Genomic DNA, 20496 nt, shown 5'->3' on the forward strand with positions numbered 1-20496 from the left:
GAAAGGTAAGTTATTTCCACTAACCCCTCCCTCCACCACAAGGAACAACAGTTAGTAGGTTTACTTGGATTCTGGAGACAGCACATTCCTCACTTGGGTGTGTTACTCTAGCTGTTAGCTTTGTGTGGAGCCTGAGAAGGTTCTGCATCAGGTCCAGGCTGCTGAGCAGGCTGTTCTGCCACTCGGCCCAGCAGACCTGATGTACTTAAGCTGTCAGTGAGGAGAGGGTTACGCTTGTCATCTCTGACAGACCCCTTTATAGGTGAAGCACAGAAGAGACCTTTGGAGTTTTGAGACTTAGAGGAAACTGGATGTCCGACAATGCACCACCCAGGTACCATGGACCTGAGGTGCCCATCTTGGGCTGAGTGCTGTCTAGCCCGAAAAGCCATTGCGCAGAGCATGCACGGCAGGACCCATAACAAGCGAAGGTTGTATATGTATGTGAAGGGTGTGGCCTATGACCAGCTGACTGAGGAAAAGACAACTAGGGCCTGGTTTGCTGATGATTCTGCATATCATACAGGCACCACCCAGAAGTGAATGGCTGAAGAATTACAAGTGCATTGTGAGCTAGCCCTGAAACACAGCGACAAAGGGAAATCTTCAGAAACAGCCCGATGTGTGACTGTTCTGATTCCTGGGCTGTAGCCAGTGGACTGAGTGGGTGGTCAGGGACTTGCAGATTTACCATCAGCGACAGGACCTTCCACGACCAAAGCTGACCTGGCTACAGATCCTGCCAAGTACCAGATACAACCGCCGAAACTGACACTGAGGTCCAGATACTGCACAGTGGCAGGTGGCAGGTTGACTCTGTAGGACCACTTCCTCCTTGGAAAGAACAACACTTTGTCCTTACTAGAGTAGATACTTATTTAGGTTATGGATTTGTCTTTCCTGCACATAATGGCCTTACAGTATGCCTTATTCACCACCATGGTATTCCTTACAGTATTACTGCTGACCAAGGAACTGTCCTCACACTCAGCGAAGTGTGACAGTTAGCCCATGACCATGGACTCCACTAGCCATACAATGCTCCCCACCATCCTGGAGCTGCTGGTCTGACAAAAAGATGGAATGGCCTTGTGAAAACACGCTTAGAGTATAAGATATGGTTTCTCCCATGACCAGGATCGACTGTTGTGAAATCAAGGGGTGATAAAGTGAACAGTCACACTCACTCCCGCTCCCATGGACCCATTAGGGACATTTTTTCTTCTTGTTCCCATGGCCTTACGTTCTGGTGACCTAGAAGCTTGGGTCCCAAAGGGAGCTGAACTCTCACCATGAGACTTAACAAATACTTAATTGGAAGCTCCGACTTCCCCCTGGTCACTTTGGGCTTCCAAAGCCCTTAAGAAAACAGGAAGGACACTGTTAGAGGGTGACTGTGGTGGTTTGAATGGACCCCATGGGTTCATAGACTTGAATGATGCTTAATGAGCCCACAGATGCTTGGTCACCAGAGAGAGGCACTCTCTGAAAGGAATAGGAGGTGTGGTAGCAGAAGTGTGTCACTGGGGGTGGACTCTCAAGAGCCCATGCCAAGCCCAGGGGCTCGCTCTTGCTGCTGCCTACAGAGACAGATGGAAAGCCCTCAGCTGTTTCCACAGCATGTCTGCTTGCTTGCCCCTCTCAAACTGTAGGCAAGACCTATGAAATGTTTTCTTTCCTAAGAGCTGCAGTGGTGTCTCTTCACAGCAGGTACAGACACGAAAGGAAATTAGATAGCTTCTCTCCAGTGGAGGTAAGAAAGATCATGCCTGGACTGCAGGAAATCTTTTAAGATGTCTCTTGATGTTCCTAAGTTGTTGGACTAGCTGGACCAAAGCTTGTAAGCCATTCTAATAAACACTTGTTAGATACAAAGATAGATGATAGATAATAGATGGTAGATACAGATAGAAAGATAGATAACAGATAGATAATTAGATGATAGATAGATAAATAGAAAGATAGATGATTGATAGATAGATAGATGATAGATAGATAGATAGATGATAGATAGATAGATAGATAGATAGATAGATGATAGATAGATAGATAGATAGATGATAGATAGATAGATGATAGGTAGATAGATAGATAAATAGATAGATAGATAGATAGATAGATAGATAGATAGATAGATAGATGATTAAGAGATTCTACAAGTCTGTTCCTCTGGAACACCAAGTAATACAGCTCTCAAGTAAATTAACTCATTTCCTATCTTTCACCAAAAAAAAAGAAAGAAGACAAATTATTTCAAAACAAAGAGAGTGAGAATGGAGAAGGGAGAAGAAGAGAAAGGGAAAAGGAAAGGGGGAGAAAACACTGAAAAATTATAAACAGTATAGATGTTAAATAGTTGATTATGACATTATATGCATAGTTTTACTATAATGATTCAGAAAAATAAGAAGCTCTGATACATGTACATATATATATGTGTGTGCGTATGTATATATATATGGTTATTATTAATGAACCAAACAAGTTTTAGCTAAGCGTACAGTCGATAAAACACTATCAACACTAAATAAGAAAGCAGACAGGGGTCACATTGGATGGTAAGGACAAGTGTTAGCCCTGAGAGACGGTTCTAAAGAGGACTGACCAGGACCAGACTTCCAGTACCTGAGGCCGCTGTCCCGGTCCGCATGGTGGGTGGAGAGAAATGAGCTTCCATGAAGCCTCAGAGGTAAGAATTCTGAAGTGAGACCGTCCTAAATGAGCTCTTAGCAACGTGAACTGTTTCAGGCTCTACTACGAATCTGAGACCAGGAATGGAAACACGCTGTCCCAGGCTGTTTGACATTTAAAGCTCCCACACTGGTTTCTCACAATTATTAAGAGGAAAACAATCCTCTTCCTTCCAGTCTCAGGGCGCCCCAGAGTTGTCTGTGACATCGAAGACTAAACTCAAAGTGGCAATGCTGAAAACATCTTTCAGAACTTGAGAATAATTTGTTATGATTAATATTAAATATGGTAAAATTAGCCAAGATTAATCTTAACAGTTATCACACTTATAAAATTATACTGAATAAAGAATTAGTCTTTTTGTTCCAAATTCTGAAATTAGCGCCAATGCAGTTGGAGTTTACTGGCCTCCAGTCTGTGTGCCTCATTTGCATCTAAGGTTCTGTTTTATTATTGCCTGTTTGTTTCTTTCTTTCTTTTTTTTTTTTGAAGATTAAGTTATAAGTTTTATTTGTTTAAAGTAAGAAAGTATTTTGCATTTTTACAATACAACAAACTTAGAGCTTATAATTATGTTTTTAAGGTTTGTTTTATTTTGTTTTTTCATTTTTCTTTTCCACATTCCGTCCGGAGCCTTTCACTACGTTCTCTCCCTCTAACTTCCTCTGGATTGTAAATCTTACAAAAAAAAAAAAAAAAAAAAAAAAAAAAGACACAAACCCTCACACTTTAGAAAGTCTTTAAAAACAACAAAAATAAAATTTTGTATAACTAGTTCTCTTTACAAGACAAAAATCACGAGACATAAAGTAAAACCCTTAAAGTACATTATTTGGAAAAAACCCTCAATTATACTATTTTAGCTATAATAACTGAAGTGTACTGTACTGCTTTAAGTAGACATGTATATCTGCTTTAACATTTCTTGGGACTAACATAACAAGTTTAATAAAGAATAAAAACTGATATACATACATGAGCCATACCAACAGTATTCTAAGTTACACTACTTAGACAGGGTGAAGAATCTACACTCAGTAACAAATTCTGGTTTCACAACCAGAAGAGCCTACTAGTATACTCTCCAAAGAAAATCTAATTTAGAAAGTTAATTTCAAATAATTAAATATTTATGAACATTCTAAAGTATCTATGTAATTGACTTAAAAATAAGCCATAATTAGATAACCAAAAACTGAAAAGCAGGAAATAATTAAAATACAACAATCATATCAATTTTAATTACAATGGAGTAAGCTACGCAAATGAGCCCTTATTCCTTCTGAAATTTGATTAAACCAAGTGAAATCTAATCAGTATTTATGCGTCGAATCTTAAATTTATACTTTGTCAGTATCAAAATGTATGAATTACATGTAAATATATTTAGAATTTCTGAATGAGACATCTTCTATGTTAGTCACTATACAATGTAGAAATAAGTCTCCTAAATTAGCTTAAATGAGTAAGTTTCCTGAGCCATAATCTCTAATGTCTTTAACACTGAGTACTTACACCATTTAGGCGTTAAAATAAATTATAGATGAAAACTTTATCACTACACTCATTATTTTAAAAAGACCTGACTCTACCCATATAATACAGCAACTAAAATAAATAAAACCCTCACAGATGTCTACTCATGATGCCTAAGTTTTTAATTCCTTATACCGAAGGTAAAGAAACAATTTGAATCGCTAAAAGATTTTAAACATAACACTCTAAAATGGGGTAAAAATGACCTGTTCAGTAAACTAATGTGATTCAAGTCGGTCAAGCCTATGGGAATAAAAGCCCAATGTCAAAACTGATTTTATCAAAATACAAATTAACAACACCTCAAAGACATTTTGAAAGATTCCCTAGAAATAAAATTAAGCCTTCTGTAGCGCACGCTGGGAAGGAACAAGAGAAACAGGACCTGCGCTCAGGAATCCTCGGAAGCCTCTCTAGGAGCCGCTGGGAGCACGCAAGGAGCCCAGCCTGACAGCTCGGAGAGTGAGACGTGGAGACCCAGACCTAAAGGGGATGTGCTTAGAGCCAGAGAACATGGGGACACCAAGAAAACAGGCCCGTGGGTGTGTCTGAGCAAACACAGGAGGATTCTGAGACGGGGACCACACGCACGAGAGGCCGCACGGGTCCTCTGAGCGTTTGCTACAGCTTACAGTTCAGTGTTTTCATGGGGTTCCTGAGTGCAGAGATGGTGGGTCTCTGCTGTTTCTCTGGGTCTCTTTTCCTTCTGTCTGTTCTTTCATCCAGTCCCAGTGTGCTCCCTTTGATCGTATCTTAGTAGACTTCATTTGTTTCATTCTTATCCCTTAAAAGCCTGTTTGTTTTCTAGTGAGACAGAAACGGAGTGAATCGGAACAGGAGGTGAGGGGAGGAGCTGAGAGAGGTTGAAGGAGAAGAAACCAGAGTTAGAATATGTCATGTGCAAAAAAAAATAGTTTCAATAAAAGAAAAAAGGATGAAATTAATACATGGAAGATATAAATGAGGAAGCAAAGTATGAGAAGCTTTGGTCCTAAAGTTAGAATTTAAATCTTAAAGAAAGACAAATTATATCCTGTATATACCACAGAGAGAGAGAGAGAGAGACAGAGAGACAGAGAGACAGAGAGACAGAGAGACAGACAGAGAGGGGGAGAGACAGAGAGAGAGAGAGACAGAGAATATTAAACATTACTGAAACACGAGTTATTTCAAATTGAGTTATATGAAGGCATTTGCCATCAATTTCTTAATGAGAAAGCCCGAACATCATCACTGTTTCCAGACTCAGGGCTTCAGCACTCTCCAGCTGGCCCAGCAGTGTCTTTATGGAGCTGTTCCTCTTACAGATAATCATAGGCCGTATCTTAGGAGGGGTCGTGAGCGCCTTACCGTTCAGGACGATGAATAAGTGTGCGGCATCTCCAGACAAATCAGCATTGTCTCAGCATGAAAACACTCAAGTCAGACATGAGCCTTCGCACGCTCACCTGTATTTTAATCGGCCAGGAGAAGTTGCTGACGTACACATAGAATGTAATGTTGGGGTTGCTTCTGAAGTTAAACTTCTCATAGGAAAAGCTGTCTCTGTATTCCTTTATGTTTGTCTTGGACACTATAGGAGTCTCTTCCCCAGATATCGTTCCTCCTGAAATGAGTGAATTAGAGTAAAGCCAAGTCTTACAGACTGAAGTCATAGACCACCATGACAACAGTGCCCCGCAACAGCTACTCTCGCCCTCCGTGGACACCTCCCTGGAGGCCCACTGACACCTCTGCATACTTTGCCATTTAGGGTGAAAAAAGCTATGATGTAACACAGTATAAAAATGGCACATTAAAGTGATGCCGGGCTGTGCAGTTGGCACTGCTTTTGAGTCCTGATGTTCTTTTGTGATATAACTTGACTCCAGAAGTATCTCATTTTTGGTTTTCAACTTGAACACTATGTTTGAGGGCCACAGCAGTGCCTGGGCAGCGAAAGCCTTGGGGACTCCGGTGACTGGGTGCACAGAGTAGGCCCTGCTTCCTATTACTCTCCAGAGACTTTTGTACAATCAGCCCATATTGTTGACTCGTGTCTTAACCCAATTTAAAAAATGAAAAAAAAAAATCAACATAATTGCTTTTCTACAAATTGAACCATTCCTACCATCAAAAAAAAAAAAAAAAATCTAGAAAGAGGCCATAATTTAAAATACTACATGAATGTTCAATTAGTGAACATATTGTTCATTCAGTAAATGTTTACTAAAATTAGCCAAATTGAGCAGGGCATTTCCAACTATTGTGGCTAAACCCCTATTTTAATGAGCAGTAAAATAATTGGAATTAGTATCCTGAGGAACTAAACGCATTTTCCATGGATCTATCCAAACATAGTTTGTATACTGTCTTGACAAGCAGTATGGTTTGTCTAAGCTCATCACTTAACAGACGTGTTGACAAATGACCTTACAAATTAATAATTCAACATAACAATTTATCTTCCTCATAGCTTGCATTTCTTAAAAATTAATCATTCCAATTTGTAAACATTATTATGGAAGACATGCTCATAAAGTGTGTTTCCTCTGAGTTCTGACACCAAACAGAAGGACTGTATTTGAAAGATTTGTAATAAAAGACAGTTTGTTACTCTTACCAGTGAGTGCAGAACACTTTCATGTAAATACTGGGGTTGTTAATTAGATTTATAACTTTAATAATAAATTAAATAATTGAAATTTCAGTCTATGTAGACACTAAAGGGTCAACATTTCTTCATTAACTTTACAGCATCTCGTAACATCAACACTGTAAGTGCTTACGTGGCATAAATTATTCCTTAGCCTTCTAATTTTAATTGAAGAAAGAAGTTACAGTATTAAGCTTTCAAGTTAGTACTTGTTATTTTTAATCAGTAAAACTTCAAAGTGATGAAAAGCAATTGTACATTTTTTAATTATTTAAAAGAATAATAAATCAAATGAGAACAACTTCCATACACAAACACATGTACAAAAAGATGACAGAAATTCTTTTTACCTGTTGAGCCAACCGACCACGTGATGTTGAGATTAAAGTTGTTGGAAGCATTAATCGAAATGTCCAAATTTTTGTTTGACTATCAAAAAAGAATTAAGGTTAGAAAGGTAGCAATGTGTTAGATGCACATTAGTCAACCCACTGGTTTGCCTTTGCCCACTGAATTTCTGACACTGTATAATATAAATGTTCAACAGGACAAACACAGATAGTGTGTGTGCAGTTTAATGCGAAGTAAGTTCTGGTGAACCAAGGCAAGATCCCCATCCCTCCTGTCCACTAAGGTGGCTTTGTTTTCGTAGAATTTCTAAGATGTTTTAAGGACACTGCACTTTAAAGGCAGTTATTAGTTACAGATGTTTTCTTTCCATTTGTTTAATCTTTGCCTTTACCCAGAGGAAAAGGGGCCTCCACAGAGCCCTGTCTCACAGACCTCTCGGAAGGTGGGTTCTGGGTCTGTTTGTCCGTGTTACAACTTTTACTTCCATGACTGCAAAACATGGAAATTTTATGTATTCAAGAGACAACTCTTGATTTGAATTTTAATCCATCCTTCATTATGTGTGTTTAACTTTATTCTAGGTAGCGAGATTTTGAAAACAACTACTCAAAGTCCACAACAGAGTGGACAACCACACATAGGAAACTATCTTGATATTTTCGTTCACCCTTTACAAATCCAAATCTAAGCTACTGAGGAGATGTAAAGCGGTGGGGAAGCTGTGGTGGCTGCTTACTCTATAGGTGAGCTCGCTACAACCACGTCACACTCTAGACACGGTTCATACGGACGTGCCAACTTTAAGTCTGACGTCTGTTGTAAAAGCACTGGAAGTCCACACATGACAAGCCATCTCCTTGTTTATTTCTACAGGAGAACTCATCAATACCTTATTTTAACTTTACCAATTGTTCCAGGTGGTTCATTGCACAAGAAAATCAGCCCTAGACCAGTGTGCCTGGAGATGTTTCTCACCAAGATTAGCCCCAGGGAATATCTTTGGGTTGTTTGATTTTTAAATAAACAGACGAGACTTTTCTTAAACGTTTGCCTTTTTCAGCTTCACTATTGGTGTCAATGTGTTTGCTCTTCGGGAGCCCGCAGAACTGGGTCAGTGTGTCACTCAGTAAGGTAAGAGACTGAGAAAAGAAGTCAATGGAACCAAGACCATGCTTTAGTGCCCACAAATGGGAGTCTGATGTAATATGCCTTGAATTCTTTTGTTTTACTGAAAATATGGGTTTTCTGAATTTTAATTGTAGAATTATAAGCATAAATATAGATACATAATTTAAACCAGGAGACTATAGATCAAAATACTAACTTGTCAATTATCCGAGTCGTTGTTTTATGAAAAGGAATTTTAAGCATTATAATAATTTCTACAGGATTCCCCAATGTAATCATTCTAAGGCGTGAAATCACAGTAAAGGTGATAGAAAGCGTGGCTGCCTTGGGAGGGACACTCCCTGGAGGAGGAAGCATCTCCTTACCTGCTCCGGGTTTGCGATGAAGTTGATGGCCGTGTGGTGCCGGTCATCTTCCTGTAACAAGCTGAAGGTGAACTGGTAGTCAATGAGAAGACTGTCTGTGGGGAAAAGGAGAATCCTGACATAGACTGGGGAAACATCTTTATACAAAGCAAGAGTTGGGTGAAAATACATCGCACATGGTATTAAATTTATCATTAAATACTAGCAGCCTATTCAAGTATAGTAAAATACAAATCTATGTCATTAAGCAACAAAACTGTAGGGTACAACAGGTTCAATTCACTATAAATTAAGCAAGTAATCGTCAGACTGCACAAACCATTTCCCTAACAAGCTGTGCAGAAAGAGACAAAATGCACAGTTTTTCATTTAATTGGAAAATGCTCTATTTCTCCATAGGATGTGAGAAATTACACTACTGTATCTTCGGGGGGATTTTGAATAAGTAATTAACTGATATTTGAGACACAGTCCTGACTGCCAACAACTTAATATGCTCTAAAATTTTCAACTCAGTAGAGTGCAGACCAAAAAGACTACAATTTAACGTAAGTTTTGAATTTATACAAGTGGATATAATTTGATGGCATCTTTTTATATTGAATTATTGAACCATTCCTATGCATCAAGAAAAAAGTTACAAAGAAATAATAGAAGTCAAATTTTCAACATATGAATGCTAGTGTTGGAAAAGAAGAGATCACAGCAAGTTGAAAAGTGGTATACGTCAAATATATGACAGAAAAGGCATTCTGGCGAAAAAACCTAAATATTCCTATAGAGTATAATGTATGAAAAATGAATTTATAGTATATGTAATAACCAAGACATTACAATAATCTACAGTCCCTCGATGGCAAGTATTTATTTAGGAGAGTATTACTCAGGAGTGAAAATAAATGAAGAGCTGCCTCCTACATATGGCGTGTAACAGAAACTATTTAAGCTTCTCACAGATGACCACAGAGCTCGCAATTTCACTCCTATGATGTATTCACAGAGACAGATCCACAGAGGCAGAAGGAAAACAAGATGATATCTAAGACCCAGGTAAGGAGAATCAGATTCAAACATTAAAACAGGGACGCTTTATTTTGAGAAAATAGGTATGATGTAAAGTTAGAAAATGGGTTAAATAACTTTGTGAAGACGCCAAGGCTCCTGAGTTTGTGCGCTTTGACTATAACATCAAGAACAACTCAAGTAGTTATTAACAACAATAGACATCCAGGCTGTTACATATGTGTGTGCACACATATGTGTGTCTGTATACACACTGGCATAAATACATAAATTCTTCACAAAGAAATGCTAATAGTTTTGATAATTTGGCACAAGCTAGGGTCCTTTGGGAAAGCGGAATTGGAAAAAAATGCCTCCTTCATGTTGGACTGTAGGAAGTCTGCGAGGATCACACTTGTTTAATGACTAATTTGAGAAAGCCAAGCCTCTCTCATGGGCATCTCCTCAGCAGCTGGCCCTGAGCGGATCAGAGAGTAAGATGAGCAAGCCATGGACCTGAGGAGTGAATGGGCAGCAGTCTTCCATGGACTGCTTCAGTTCCTGCCTCTGGGTCCCTTACCTCACTCCCCTTAGTGATGGACTAAAACGTGAGCTGAAATGAACCCTTGCATTCCCCAAGTTGCTTTTGGTTTTGGTGCTTATTACAGTAACAGAAACCCTAATAGTCTAGGTGCCAATCACGCTTACATGACAGTTAAGACAGAAGGACAGGAGGCAGAACCATGAGTACTTATGAACATGTGTACTAAATAACAGTTTTCACATTCAAATATGTTGATAATGATTTAAGGAAGAAAATATCCTAAAAATATATGTTCACATTTATACAAGAACTGAAAGTATACGGAAATATAGAAATGACACAGAGAGACAGACAGACAGACAGACAGGCAGACAAATAAGACAGCTCAGATATTAAGAACATTGGCCACGTTTGCAGGGCCTGGGTTCAGTTCTCAGCAACCACACAGAGGCTTGTGACTGTAACTACAGCCTCAGGAGATCCCATGGCCTCCTTTGGCCTCCTCAGGTATTGCATACAGGAGGGAAAACGTACATACAGGGCAAAACATGCACACTGCATACGCGTAAAACTAAGAATTCTATAGGAAATGGCATACGGATAAAAGGCTTAACAGTGAGTAAATGATAAAACTTATATTGTAGTACAAGAAATATTAAAAATAAAAACATTATCTAAAGGTGATTTAAAAAAGAGAAGAGAAAGACAAAACGGCTGTCATGCACATATAAGCATCTGCAGCATTCTTTCTGGGTTTATTTCATTTGGAATCACATCTAGTCCTATACGTAAAATCAATAAATAACACACTTTTATTTATTTTATCCAGATAGGTAGACCAAACATCTGTTAAAAAGCGAGAATGTGGAAAAGTATTTGACCTTTTAATATTAATTAACATCAATAAACTTGATGGCCACTATTACCATCCCATACAATCTGTCTGAAGATGGCTTCATGTTCTAACAATATCATCTATAAAATAAACAAGATTTTATGGTTACAATGTATGTGACTGTGTATTTCTAGTAATTATATTCTGAAAACTTGGAATTTTTATTCTTGCTCATTCTATTAATAATTATAAATATGTGTGCAAGGTGAAATTCTATTCTAATTTTCATCGTGGCCTTGTCTTTGGTCCCCATACCGGGCTTATCTTCCTGCCTGTGTCTCTCAGATACAAAGGAAGGACTGAAAAACAGTGGATGCCGTACGACTGCCACAGCTTTGCCACGGAACGAGTTAACAATGTTAACCTCGGGACTTTAAAAAGGGAATACGTTTTTAGTATATATCGGAAAACATTTAAAAGGTACAGACGTACAAGTAGGAAAAGTAATTTGCATTTACCATTTCTTTATTAATTTTTAACGTTAATGTTCAAAGAAAAATGCCTAACAATAACACCCTAGAATGAAAAATTTTTCAAAGATTTTATTTACTTTTTTATATGAGTGCACTGTAGCTGTCGTCAGACACACCAGAAGAGGGCATCCGATCCCATGACAGATGGCTGCGAGCCACCATGTGGTTGCTGGGATTTGAACTCAGCACCTCTGGAAGAGCAGTCAGTGTTCCTAACCACTGAGCCATCTCTCCGGCCCCTCAGAATGAAAATTTTAAAGAACATCACGGCCATGTGTTTTGATGGATTAATCCATAAACTAATACTATGTCAAAATCCTTGTGCCTCAAAAACTATAAAAAGCTTGAAAAGAAACACACAAAGGAGTCAACAAACTGAAGTGAAATTAAACAGTTGAGAGAGTCTCACAAGTATCGGTAACAGCTACTGAAATACACAGATTAATTTAATTGTCACTAATTCGTATTCCACCTGTAAAAAGCTGCCTCACTGCGGAAGGACAGACAGCCTGATGAAGGTGTCCGTCAGGCAAAAAGTCGTGGAAAGACACTGGTGCCACGAGGCACACACAGTATCACATGACGTGGTCACGGCTGATCACAAGACAGTGTAGAATGTGCCTACTAAAATTCAGCTTCCTAAAGAAGCTGTGGCTATAGAGGTGGGGCAAGAGCCCAGCATGCCTCGGGCCCCGGTATGGTCCCCAGCACACAGGAGAGCAGAAAGCCCAAGGCAGTCCCCAAGACCATAAAGTCGGATATTTCCCTGGGATTCACATCAGATCAATATAATAATGACTAACAGCCATTTCCTTTGGGCAGAATCATCAGGGATTTTAATTTGCCTTTTAATCCATCTTCTTCTAGAACGACCATGCATTACTTCTATCACTGGGATTAAAAATGGTATTTTTAAAGGAATGTACAGGCAATCATTTTCTTGGACTTTACTAAGATCTTGGACACTGATCTTTACTAAGTTTTCATATCAGATACTTACATGACTAACAATTAAAATAACATAGTTACATTCACTTCCAAAAATGGCTTATCTCTTTTCTGATTTGCACGTTTCTTAGATATAGGCCAACAGAAATGTAGTTTAGACAGGTGCAGCCTCCCATCCTGGTGTGACATGGTTGAAGTACACAGCTTACGCTTCAACGTAAAGCAGCCGGTGTGTGCACCACCCTTCAGTCGGCACGGAGCTGAGAGAAAACAGTACTCGCTTCTACAGAGTGAAGATTTATGTACAAAATCAAGGGGTGAGGAACACAAGCTATGTAGCTTTGAATTCTGATGTCCATGACCCATTTGCAGCAAGTTTTACTTGACAAAAGTTACATGGCTTCCAAACGTTTTGTTAACCACTGGGCGTGCATACATGGAAACAATGTGTGCCTATTCGTTTTTTTATGAATAATTTACGTATGCACTACCAGTAGGCCTGCTCTAAGGATCACTCATTCCTATGTGTGGAGGCCCAACAAGACAAGAGGCTGTGCACGCAGAATCCCCCTTCATATGAAAAACAGAACCTCGGCCTGTAAGCGAAATAGCATCGAGCCTTGTTCAAGCCTTGTTAATGTGAGACAGAAATAAAAATTGTGATGGGATGCGGGGGGGTGGGGGAAAGTAGCAAGAGTAAAATCCACAAGCAAATACAAAGTTTAGACTACTCAGGAATAAAAGGATTGAAGCATTAAAGATTCTGGAAAAAAAAATGCACACACCCCCATATGTAGTCTGTTTCGGGACAGACTACAGGCCTAAGTCACCGGGAAGTTCATTAGGAAGAGGTTCAGGTTTTGCACGTCTTCAGCAGGAAGTGCGAAATGCTGACTGCTAGCCAGCTTCTGATGGAGGCTCTGTCACCACCTCACCCTGGGGCAGGAAGGAGATGAAGGCCGACAGGGGTGCCTGAGGCACCTTTACTGTGTTAGACAGAGCTTGGACCTGTGTTCCCTACCAAGCCCAACTCCAGGGCCAGCAGACAGAGCCTACTCAAAGAGAAATCCTGCGAAGCTCTCAGAATGTCTAGTAGAAGAAATTAACCAAACGTAATATAGTCCAAACAAGCAAACTCGTTCATTCATACCTAAAGCAAAAGTAAAAACAAAAAGACAACAACAAAAAAAAAAAACATACAGACAAAAGAAATGTCTCATTAAATATAAGGATGTATTCGAGCTCCACGTTTTCCTTATTCTGCATGCTTGAATACTCTACGGTATTAAGATCGACACTTGTTATTTTTAATTTACCGCTACAATAATGTGTTAAAAGTATTCTCTCTTGGGCTAGAGAGTTGGCTCAGTGGTTAAGAGCCTTGCTGTTTTTGTGAAAGAGCTGGGCTAGAACCCAGCACCCAAATAGAGGCTCACCACTTCCTGAGACATCACCGTGCGTGTGGTATACAGACATATATGTATGCAAAAGCCTCATCCACATATACACATTCGTGTGTATCCAAACAAAAGTACTAAACCTAGTATGTGTGTGTGTTCATAAATAATGTTTCTCAGTCTATGACCTATACGATAATTGGATAAGCTTAAAAAGGTCTTTGTTACTGTTTATTATTTTTAAAATTCATGTAACCAAAAAGTATGTCTATTTATTTAAATAAGCGAGGATAAATCCAGTAATTAAAAGTAAATAGGGACAGATAGTGTTCTCATATATTCTGACTGAGATTTAAACCAGAGCACTGCTACCAAACTAACCCACTGACTGTACGGTACAGTGCCGATTTGCAGTACAAATTACAGTCTGATCTCAAAATTCAGAAAGTTTCAATACACACTCCATTTCCTTTCAAATGTTGCCTAGCTCTGAGGTGTGCAAACCAGGGCAATGCTGCCATCTAGTGTGTCCAGACAATTTCTCTGGCATTTCTAAAAGGAATCCACTGCCTAAAGGGAAATTCTCTTGAAGCCCACATTGGGACCCATCTCAAGGAGAGGCTCCCAGGCCTGACACTATTCCTGATGCTATGGTGTGCTTACAGACAGGAGCCCAGCATCTGACAGACAGATGACCGAGACAGATGCTGATAATTAAACCCAACCAATGGACTGAAGTCGGGGACCCTCGTGGTTGTATTAGGGAAAGGCTGGAAGACGCTGAGGATGAGGGTGATCCCGTATGAAAACCAGCAGTCTCACCTAACCTGGATCCCTGAAATCTCTCAGACACTGGGCCACCAACCAGGCAGCACACAGCAGCGGGTCTGAGGCCCTGACACATGTACAGCAGAGGACGGCGGGCCTGGCCTCAGTGGGAGAAGACGCACCTAACCTTTGAGAGACTTGAGGTCCTGGGGAATGGGAAGGCCTGGCAGAGTGGGGTGGGTTTGGAGGGTGGGAGCATCCTCTTGGAGACAGGGGTTGGAGGAGGAGGAATAGGATGAGAAATTGTCAGAGGGTGTACTGGGAGAGGAACACCAGAAAAACAAAGATGATTAGATAACAGTAGAAAACTCAAACACAAGGTTATAAATGTATTCCAAGCATTTAGCACAAAAGAAAAAAAGTAGAAATCTACGCTGCTTCCAATGGCTGTTATGAATAGAGCAGCGGTGACTATGGGTAAGTGTCTCTGTAGTAAGATCTAGACTCCTTCGGGTATATGCCCAGGATTGGCATTGCTAAATCTTGGTGTAGACGGGTTCTGAGCTTCCTAAGGAAGCTCCACACTGACGTCCACGGTGGCTGCTCCAGTTCACACTCCGACAGCGGCACATAATTACCCTCCAGGGCCTGTGCAGCTTTTGTTCCACTCATCTTGGACATTCTGACTGGTGCTGAGATAAATTTTAAAATCCCAGCCCTGAGAGGAGGAGGTGGGCAGAAGTCCCGCCCCTAAGAGAGAAACTCTTAGTAACTGATGCCCGCAGGGAAGGGGAGAGCAGTTTCCTCTGGTGGAGGGTCACTGGGCGGCTCCGCCACATGCCAGGGACCCGCCTCAGAGTAGTTGGCTATGCAACAAATGCCACATTTTGCTTTTTGTTGGATGTTTCGGGAGTTTGGGGCTATTTTTTTCTTCGTTTTGTTGTATTGTTCAAAGGGAGACTTGTACTGGTGCTATTTTTGAGAGAGAGATGGGGGGAGAAAGGAAAGTAACCTGATTCTGGGTAGGTAGGAAAGTGGGGAAGACACAGGAGACGTTGGGGGACAGGAACGCGTGATCAAAATATATTGTATAAGGAAAAATTAATTTACAAATACCTGCCTTTCAAGAAAACTGTCTTAAAAGATTGTGACATGTCCAGAAATAGTGGCACATGCTTTAAGAAGGATTTAGACAAACCGTAAGCTAAGGAGGCGTGTTCGCCAGCTACACATCTGGTACAGGACTTCTGTATAGAATAAAGGGTTTTTACAACATCACACCACTGTCCCACACAGTCGGCTGGCTTGCGTGGTTATCTGGTTCGTTTTGGGAAACCTGATGCACACTAAAGAAATCTGGGAAAAAGAAAACTCAACAAAGAAAATGCCTCCCCTAGGTTAGCTCTCTGGCAAGTCTGAGGGGAGCTTTCCTGACTAATGCGCTCTATTCGAGTTTCGGCGCCAACTTCCCGCAGTGATAGAGCTCTACGTGGAAGGAAACGCCTTCCTCACAAGCTGCTCTTGGCCTTGGTGCTTCCCACAGAAACAGGAAGCAAAGTAAAACAACCATGAAGATAAATCACTAAGAAAGACTGTTCAAACACTCCAAGTAACATGCATGTGGCATTTATGTGTTGTTATTGTCAATATTGTTAGTAGTGGGTGAAATGCAAAATAAAATAATACAACTCATGGCCTAACCACCACCAGAATTGTCCAGAATTAAAAAGGCCAACTGTGAAAACGGAAGAACTGGAAATCTCACACACATTTGAGGAGAACGCTGCCTGGGAGGCCGTGTTGGGAAGAATTCACGTGATTCTAGTAAAGCCAGACAACCAGATCGCAGTGTCTGCAGACAGAAGCCGCATCCACCTGGGAAGAATCAACGGCTCCTTGGAAATGATCTATCATAAACCTTTACTATGATTTTTAAATACATTAAAATTCCATGTTTATTTGAACCCTACATTATGATCATGTTCAGGTTATATTATTGTTTAACTATTCAGAGTCGGAAAAATATGCCAAACACAATAAGAGAACATTGAAAATGGGCATTACCTTTCTCAGCAACAGATGTGGAAATGTAAAGAAATACAAATTACAGGAATGTATGATCTCAAAATTTTAAAAAGTGGGAGTGACTACACTGTAATGAAGCCATAGGTATTCATTTACCTGAAGCTAACAATATAAATCAATTACTGTCAATAAAACATCCAAATACTTACAATAGCATGTTCCCCTAAGTGGGTTGCCGACATAACGATTTTCAGAGTCACATCTGTAAAAACATAAAAACGTATTTAATATTAAATAATGTAGATATGTTTAAATTATTATGATTCTTTTAAAAAATAAACTTCCAAAATAACTGACTGCAGAAACTCTAACAACAAACAAGCATGAGAAAGCAAAAAATGTGTGTGAAAAATGGGAAAATCCGCACCCATAGCAGGGCCTGATGCTGAAGTGAGGCAGAGTGAGCTGGGGCTTCAGGAGAGCTGCCATTCACTAACAACGAGCCCCCCAAATCTGAATAAAGACACATAACAACGAGCCCCCCAAATCTGAATAAAGACACAGACATTTTTAAGTAAAAGAAAAACCGGAATTTCATAAAACCTTCTTTGGTCTTTATGAATCCAAAAAATTCGTCTTTGTAGCATTATTTAAATTTAAAATATTTTTCCAACTTTACACATTAATGAACATTTATTTTTAAAAAATAATCCTCACAATACATCTATTATTATCCCCTGGCCTTCACATGCACATAAGTGCACACGCACAACTGTACACATGTGAGCACACACACAAACATACCTGTGCACATATCACACATTCATATTATCTCTCTCTTGCACAGACATGTACGTGTACACACAGGTTCCCTCAGTTGTGCTGAGAAAAGTTTTTCTTTAAATGGACTCAAATAAAATAGAATAATGAGATAGAATCAAGCTCTTGACCTTTCATAAGATTATTAAAAATAAATATACATGAAGACTCAAACACACAGACGCTAAGTTAAATATTTCAAAAACGTAATTACCTGTAACAGCAGAGAAATTTATTAATTTTTCAAAATTATTGATTTTTGTCTTTATGTCCTGTTTCCATAAAAAACTATCAGTGTGAGACAGACATACAGTCTTGATTTGCATGATTCTATTTCTTAAGATCTATTTCTAAAATAAATGTTATAAAATACATGCACTAGCATGAAATAGCCAGGGGACATTTCGCAAAGGGGCTGGAAAGACTGTAAAGCCAGAAGACCGGGAAGTTTGTTTAAGACTGAATTTCCTACTAACATCAGATGCTTCACCCAGAACATCTCAGCAAAATGACCCTGGAGCTTTTGCTGAACAAGGACACCATGTGCATGGAAAAGTGGATGAGCCTCTTCGTATACAGGGTGCACTACAAACACCGTGACCAAAGCAACTCGGGGAGGAAAGCATCCACTTGGCTTACACTGCCAAATCCCTGTTCATCCTGGATGGGCACTGGGAAAGAGCCTGCACCTGGAGGCAGGTATTACGCAGAGGTGATGCGTACTGCCTTAATCTTCATGACCTGCTCAGTCTGCTTTCCCAGAGAACCCAGGGACAATAGTCTGGGATGACCCCTCACAAAGGACGGGGCCATCTACATCCATTACTGATGTTCACGAATGCTGTAAATTCATGAAAAGCACTTTCCTCTAAGCATTATATCATGTGACAAAAGCCAGCCAGGTTTACAAGTCTTAAAATGCCCTACGGCCTGCAGCCTGGGCTTAGGGAGGCATTTTCTCAACTGAAGCTCCCTTCTCTCAGGGGACTCCAGTTTATGTCAAGGTGGCCTACCAACCTCAGTTCAATGCCTGGAGCCCATGGTGGAAGGAGTGCACTGACTCCCAGAAGTGTCCTCTCGCCTTCTAGTTGAGCACTAACCACACATATAGCACTAACTATCTCATATCACCTGGCTGCAATTGGGAAGAAATGACTAGCTTTGCAACCATCAAGAAAACCTATAGCCATAAACATAGTAACACACACACACACACACACACACACACACACACACTCACACACACACATATACTTATACACACACATACATGAACTCACATACATACAGATACACACACATACACACACTTACACAATACACACATACACCATACACACACATAACCACATACACACACACACACACACACACACACGCACGCACGCACACGCACATACATGCATACCCACATACACACACATATATACCACAAACACATAACCACACAAACACACACACACACACTTTAAAATTTAGGTACCACACATCAAATAGTCCAAGGAAACTCTGTCCTTCTGAGCCTGGCTTATTTCTCTGAGCATAATGATCTCTAGTTGTATCTACTTTCCTTAAAGCGTCATGATTTCATTTTTCTTTATGGCTGAGCAAATGCCCACTGAGTATATGCATCGTATTTTATTTAGCCATTCATCAGGGCTGGTTCTGCTCCCTAGGTACTGTGATTTGTGAACAGATGAACACGGGTGTTCGTGCTGGGCATCTATGAGGCAGGCTGAGTAACTCAGTCCTCAGGTACAGACCGAGAGCGGCTGGGTTATCTGCCAGCCAGCTCTACGCATTTTACGAGGACCGTGTCCTCCAGGACTCCACAGTGCACGCTCCTGCCTGCCGTAAATAAGGCTCCTTTCTGTCCAGAGTCTTGCTGGCATCTTCATGAGCATCTTCAGTGACAGCAGCTGACTGGAGTGAGCTGGAGTTGTGCATGTCCCTGAAGGCTAAGGTGTTGGCCATTTGGACTCCTTCTATGGAGACCCATCTGTTGAGTTCGGTGGGTGCTTCTATTTTAAAATTACCATTTTCAGTGATGATTACCTTGGGACATTAGACTGAGAACTGTTTTGATCATGACAATATGACTTCTGGGTTTTGTGCTTTGTTTCTGGATACTGTTTGAGATAGGGCAGCCAAGACTGGCTTAAAATTCACTATGGAACTGAGGCTAGCTAAAAGAATGTCCTAATCATAATTATTGCTGCTTTGCCCGCTGTGGTGGTCATTCCCTTCCATAGCTTATTCCGTGAAAAACACTGCCTTAAAATCTTCACTTTCAAGCTGACTGTGGTGCCTCACACCTTCCCGCTCCACACATGGAGGAAGAGGCAGTGAGAACTCAGGATCTTTGTGAGTTCCAGGCTAGCCTGGTCTACATAGTCAGTTCCAGGCTAGCCTGGTCTACATAGTCAGTTCCAGGCCAGTGAGAGCTACACATGAGAACCTGTCTTTGAAGAAGAAGAAAATATAAATAATCTCTAATTTTTTTTTGTTAGAAACCAACAGTGCGGATATAGAAGCTCTGAGAGTGTCTCTAAGAAGAGGAGATCACAAATGCTACCCATTCCGACTGTTCCCAACACTTCACTGTAAGACAGGACTTCACCAGCTAAGTCATCCTGGGAAAGCCAAGGTAGCTGCTGCATGTACGCAGGCTCTTGCCTTTTCTCTCCTTAAAGACTGTTTGTTTGTTTGGGTTTTGTTGCTGTTTACTGGTGATTTGAGTTTCAATTAGCTCCAGGATTTGTATTTTACAAAGCTCTTCTTTCCACTGTAATACAGTAGCTTGTCTCTACAGACATCACCTTCACTGCTGTGATGGCCTGACGATGCTATGACCTGGTGACCTGGTGACCTGGTGACCTGGTGTCTAATCTGAGGGGGTGCAAGTGCGGCAAAGTGCAC

General features: G+C 40.4%; 1 protein-coding gene across 1 annotated transcript in view; it reads right to left on the minus strand.

The window, feature by feature from the left end:
• Positions 1-20496, minus strand: part of ATRNL1 (attractin like 1) — a 494725-nt gene that overhangs the window by 358160 nt on the left and 116069 nt on the right. Inside the window, exons 21-24 of the mRNA XM_080912593.1 lie at positions 16968-17020; positions 8707-8801; positions 7213-7291; positions 5676-5833 (exon numbers count right to left, since the gene is read on the minus strand). Coding sequence (XP_080768719.1) covers positions 5676-5833; positions 7213-7291; positions 8707-8801; positions 16968-17020 — 385 coding nt within the window. The remainder of the gene's footprint in view (positions 1-5675; positions 5834-7212; positions 7292-8706; positions 8802-16967; positions 17021-20496) is intronic.

This window comes from Micromys minutus, assembly GCF_963924665.1.
Source record: "Micromys minutus genome assembly, chromosome: 2".
NCBI classification, from domain to species: Eukaryota; Metazoa; Chordata; class Mammalia; order Rodentia; family Muridae; genus Micromys; species Micromys minutus.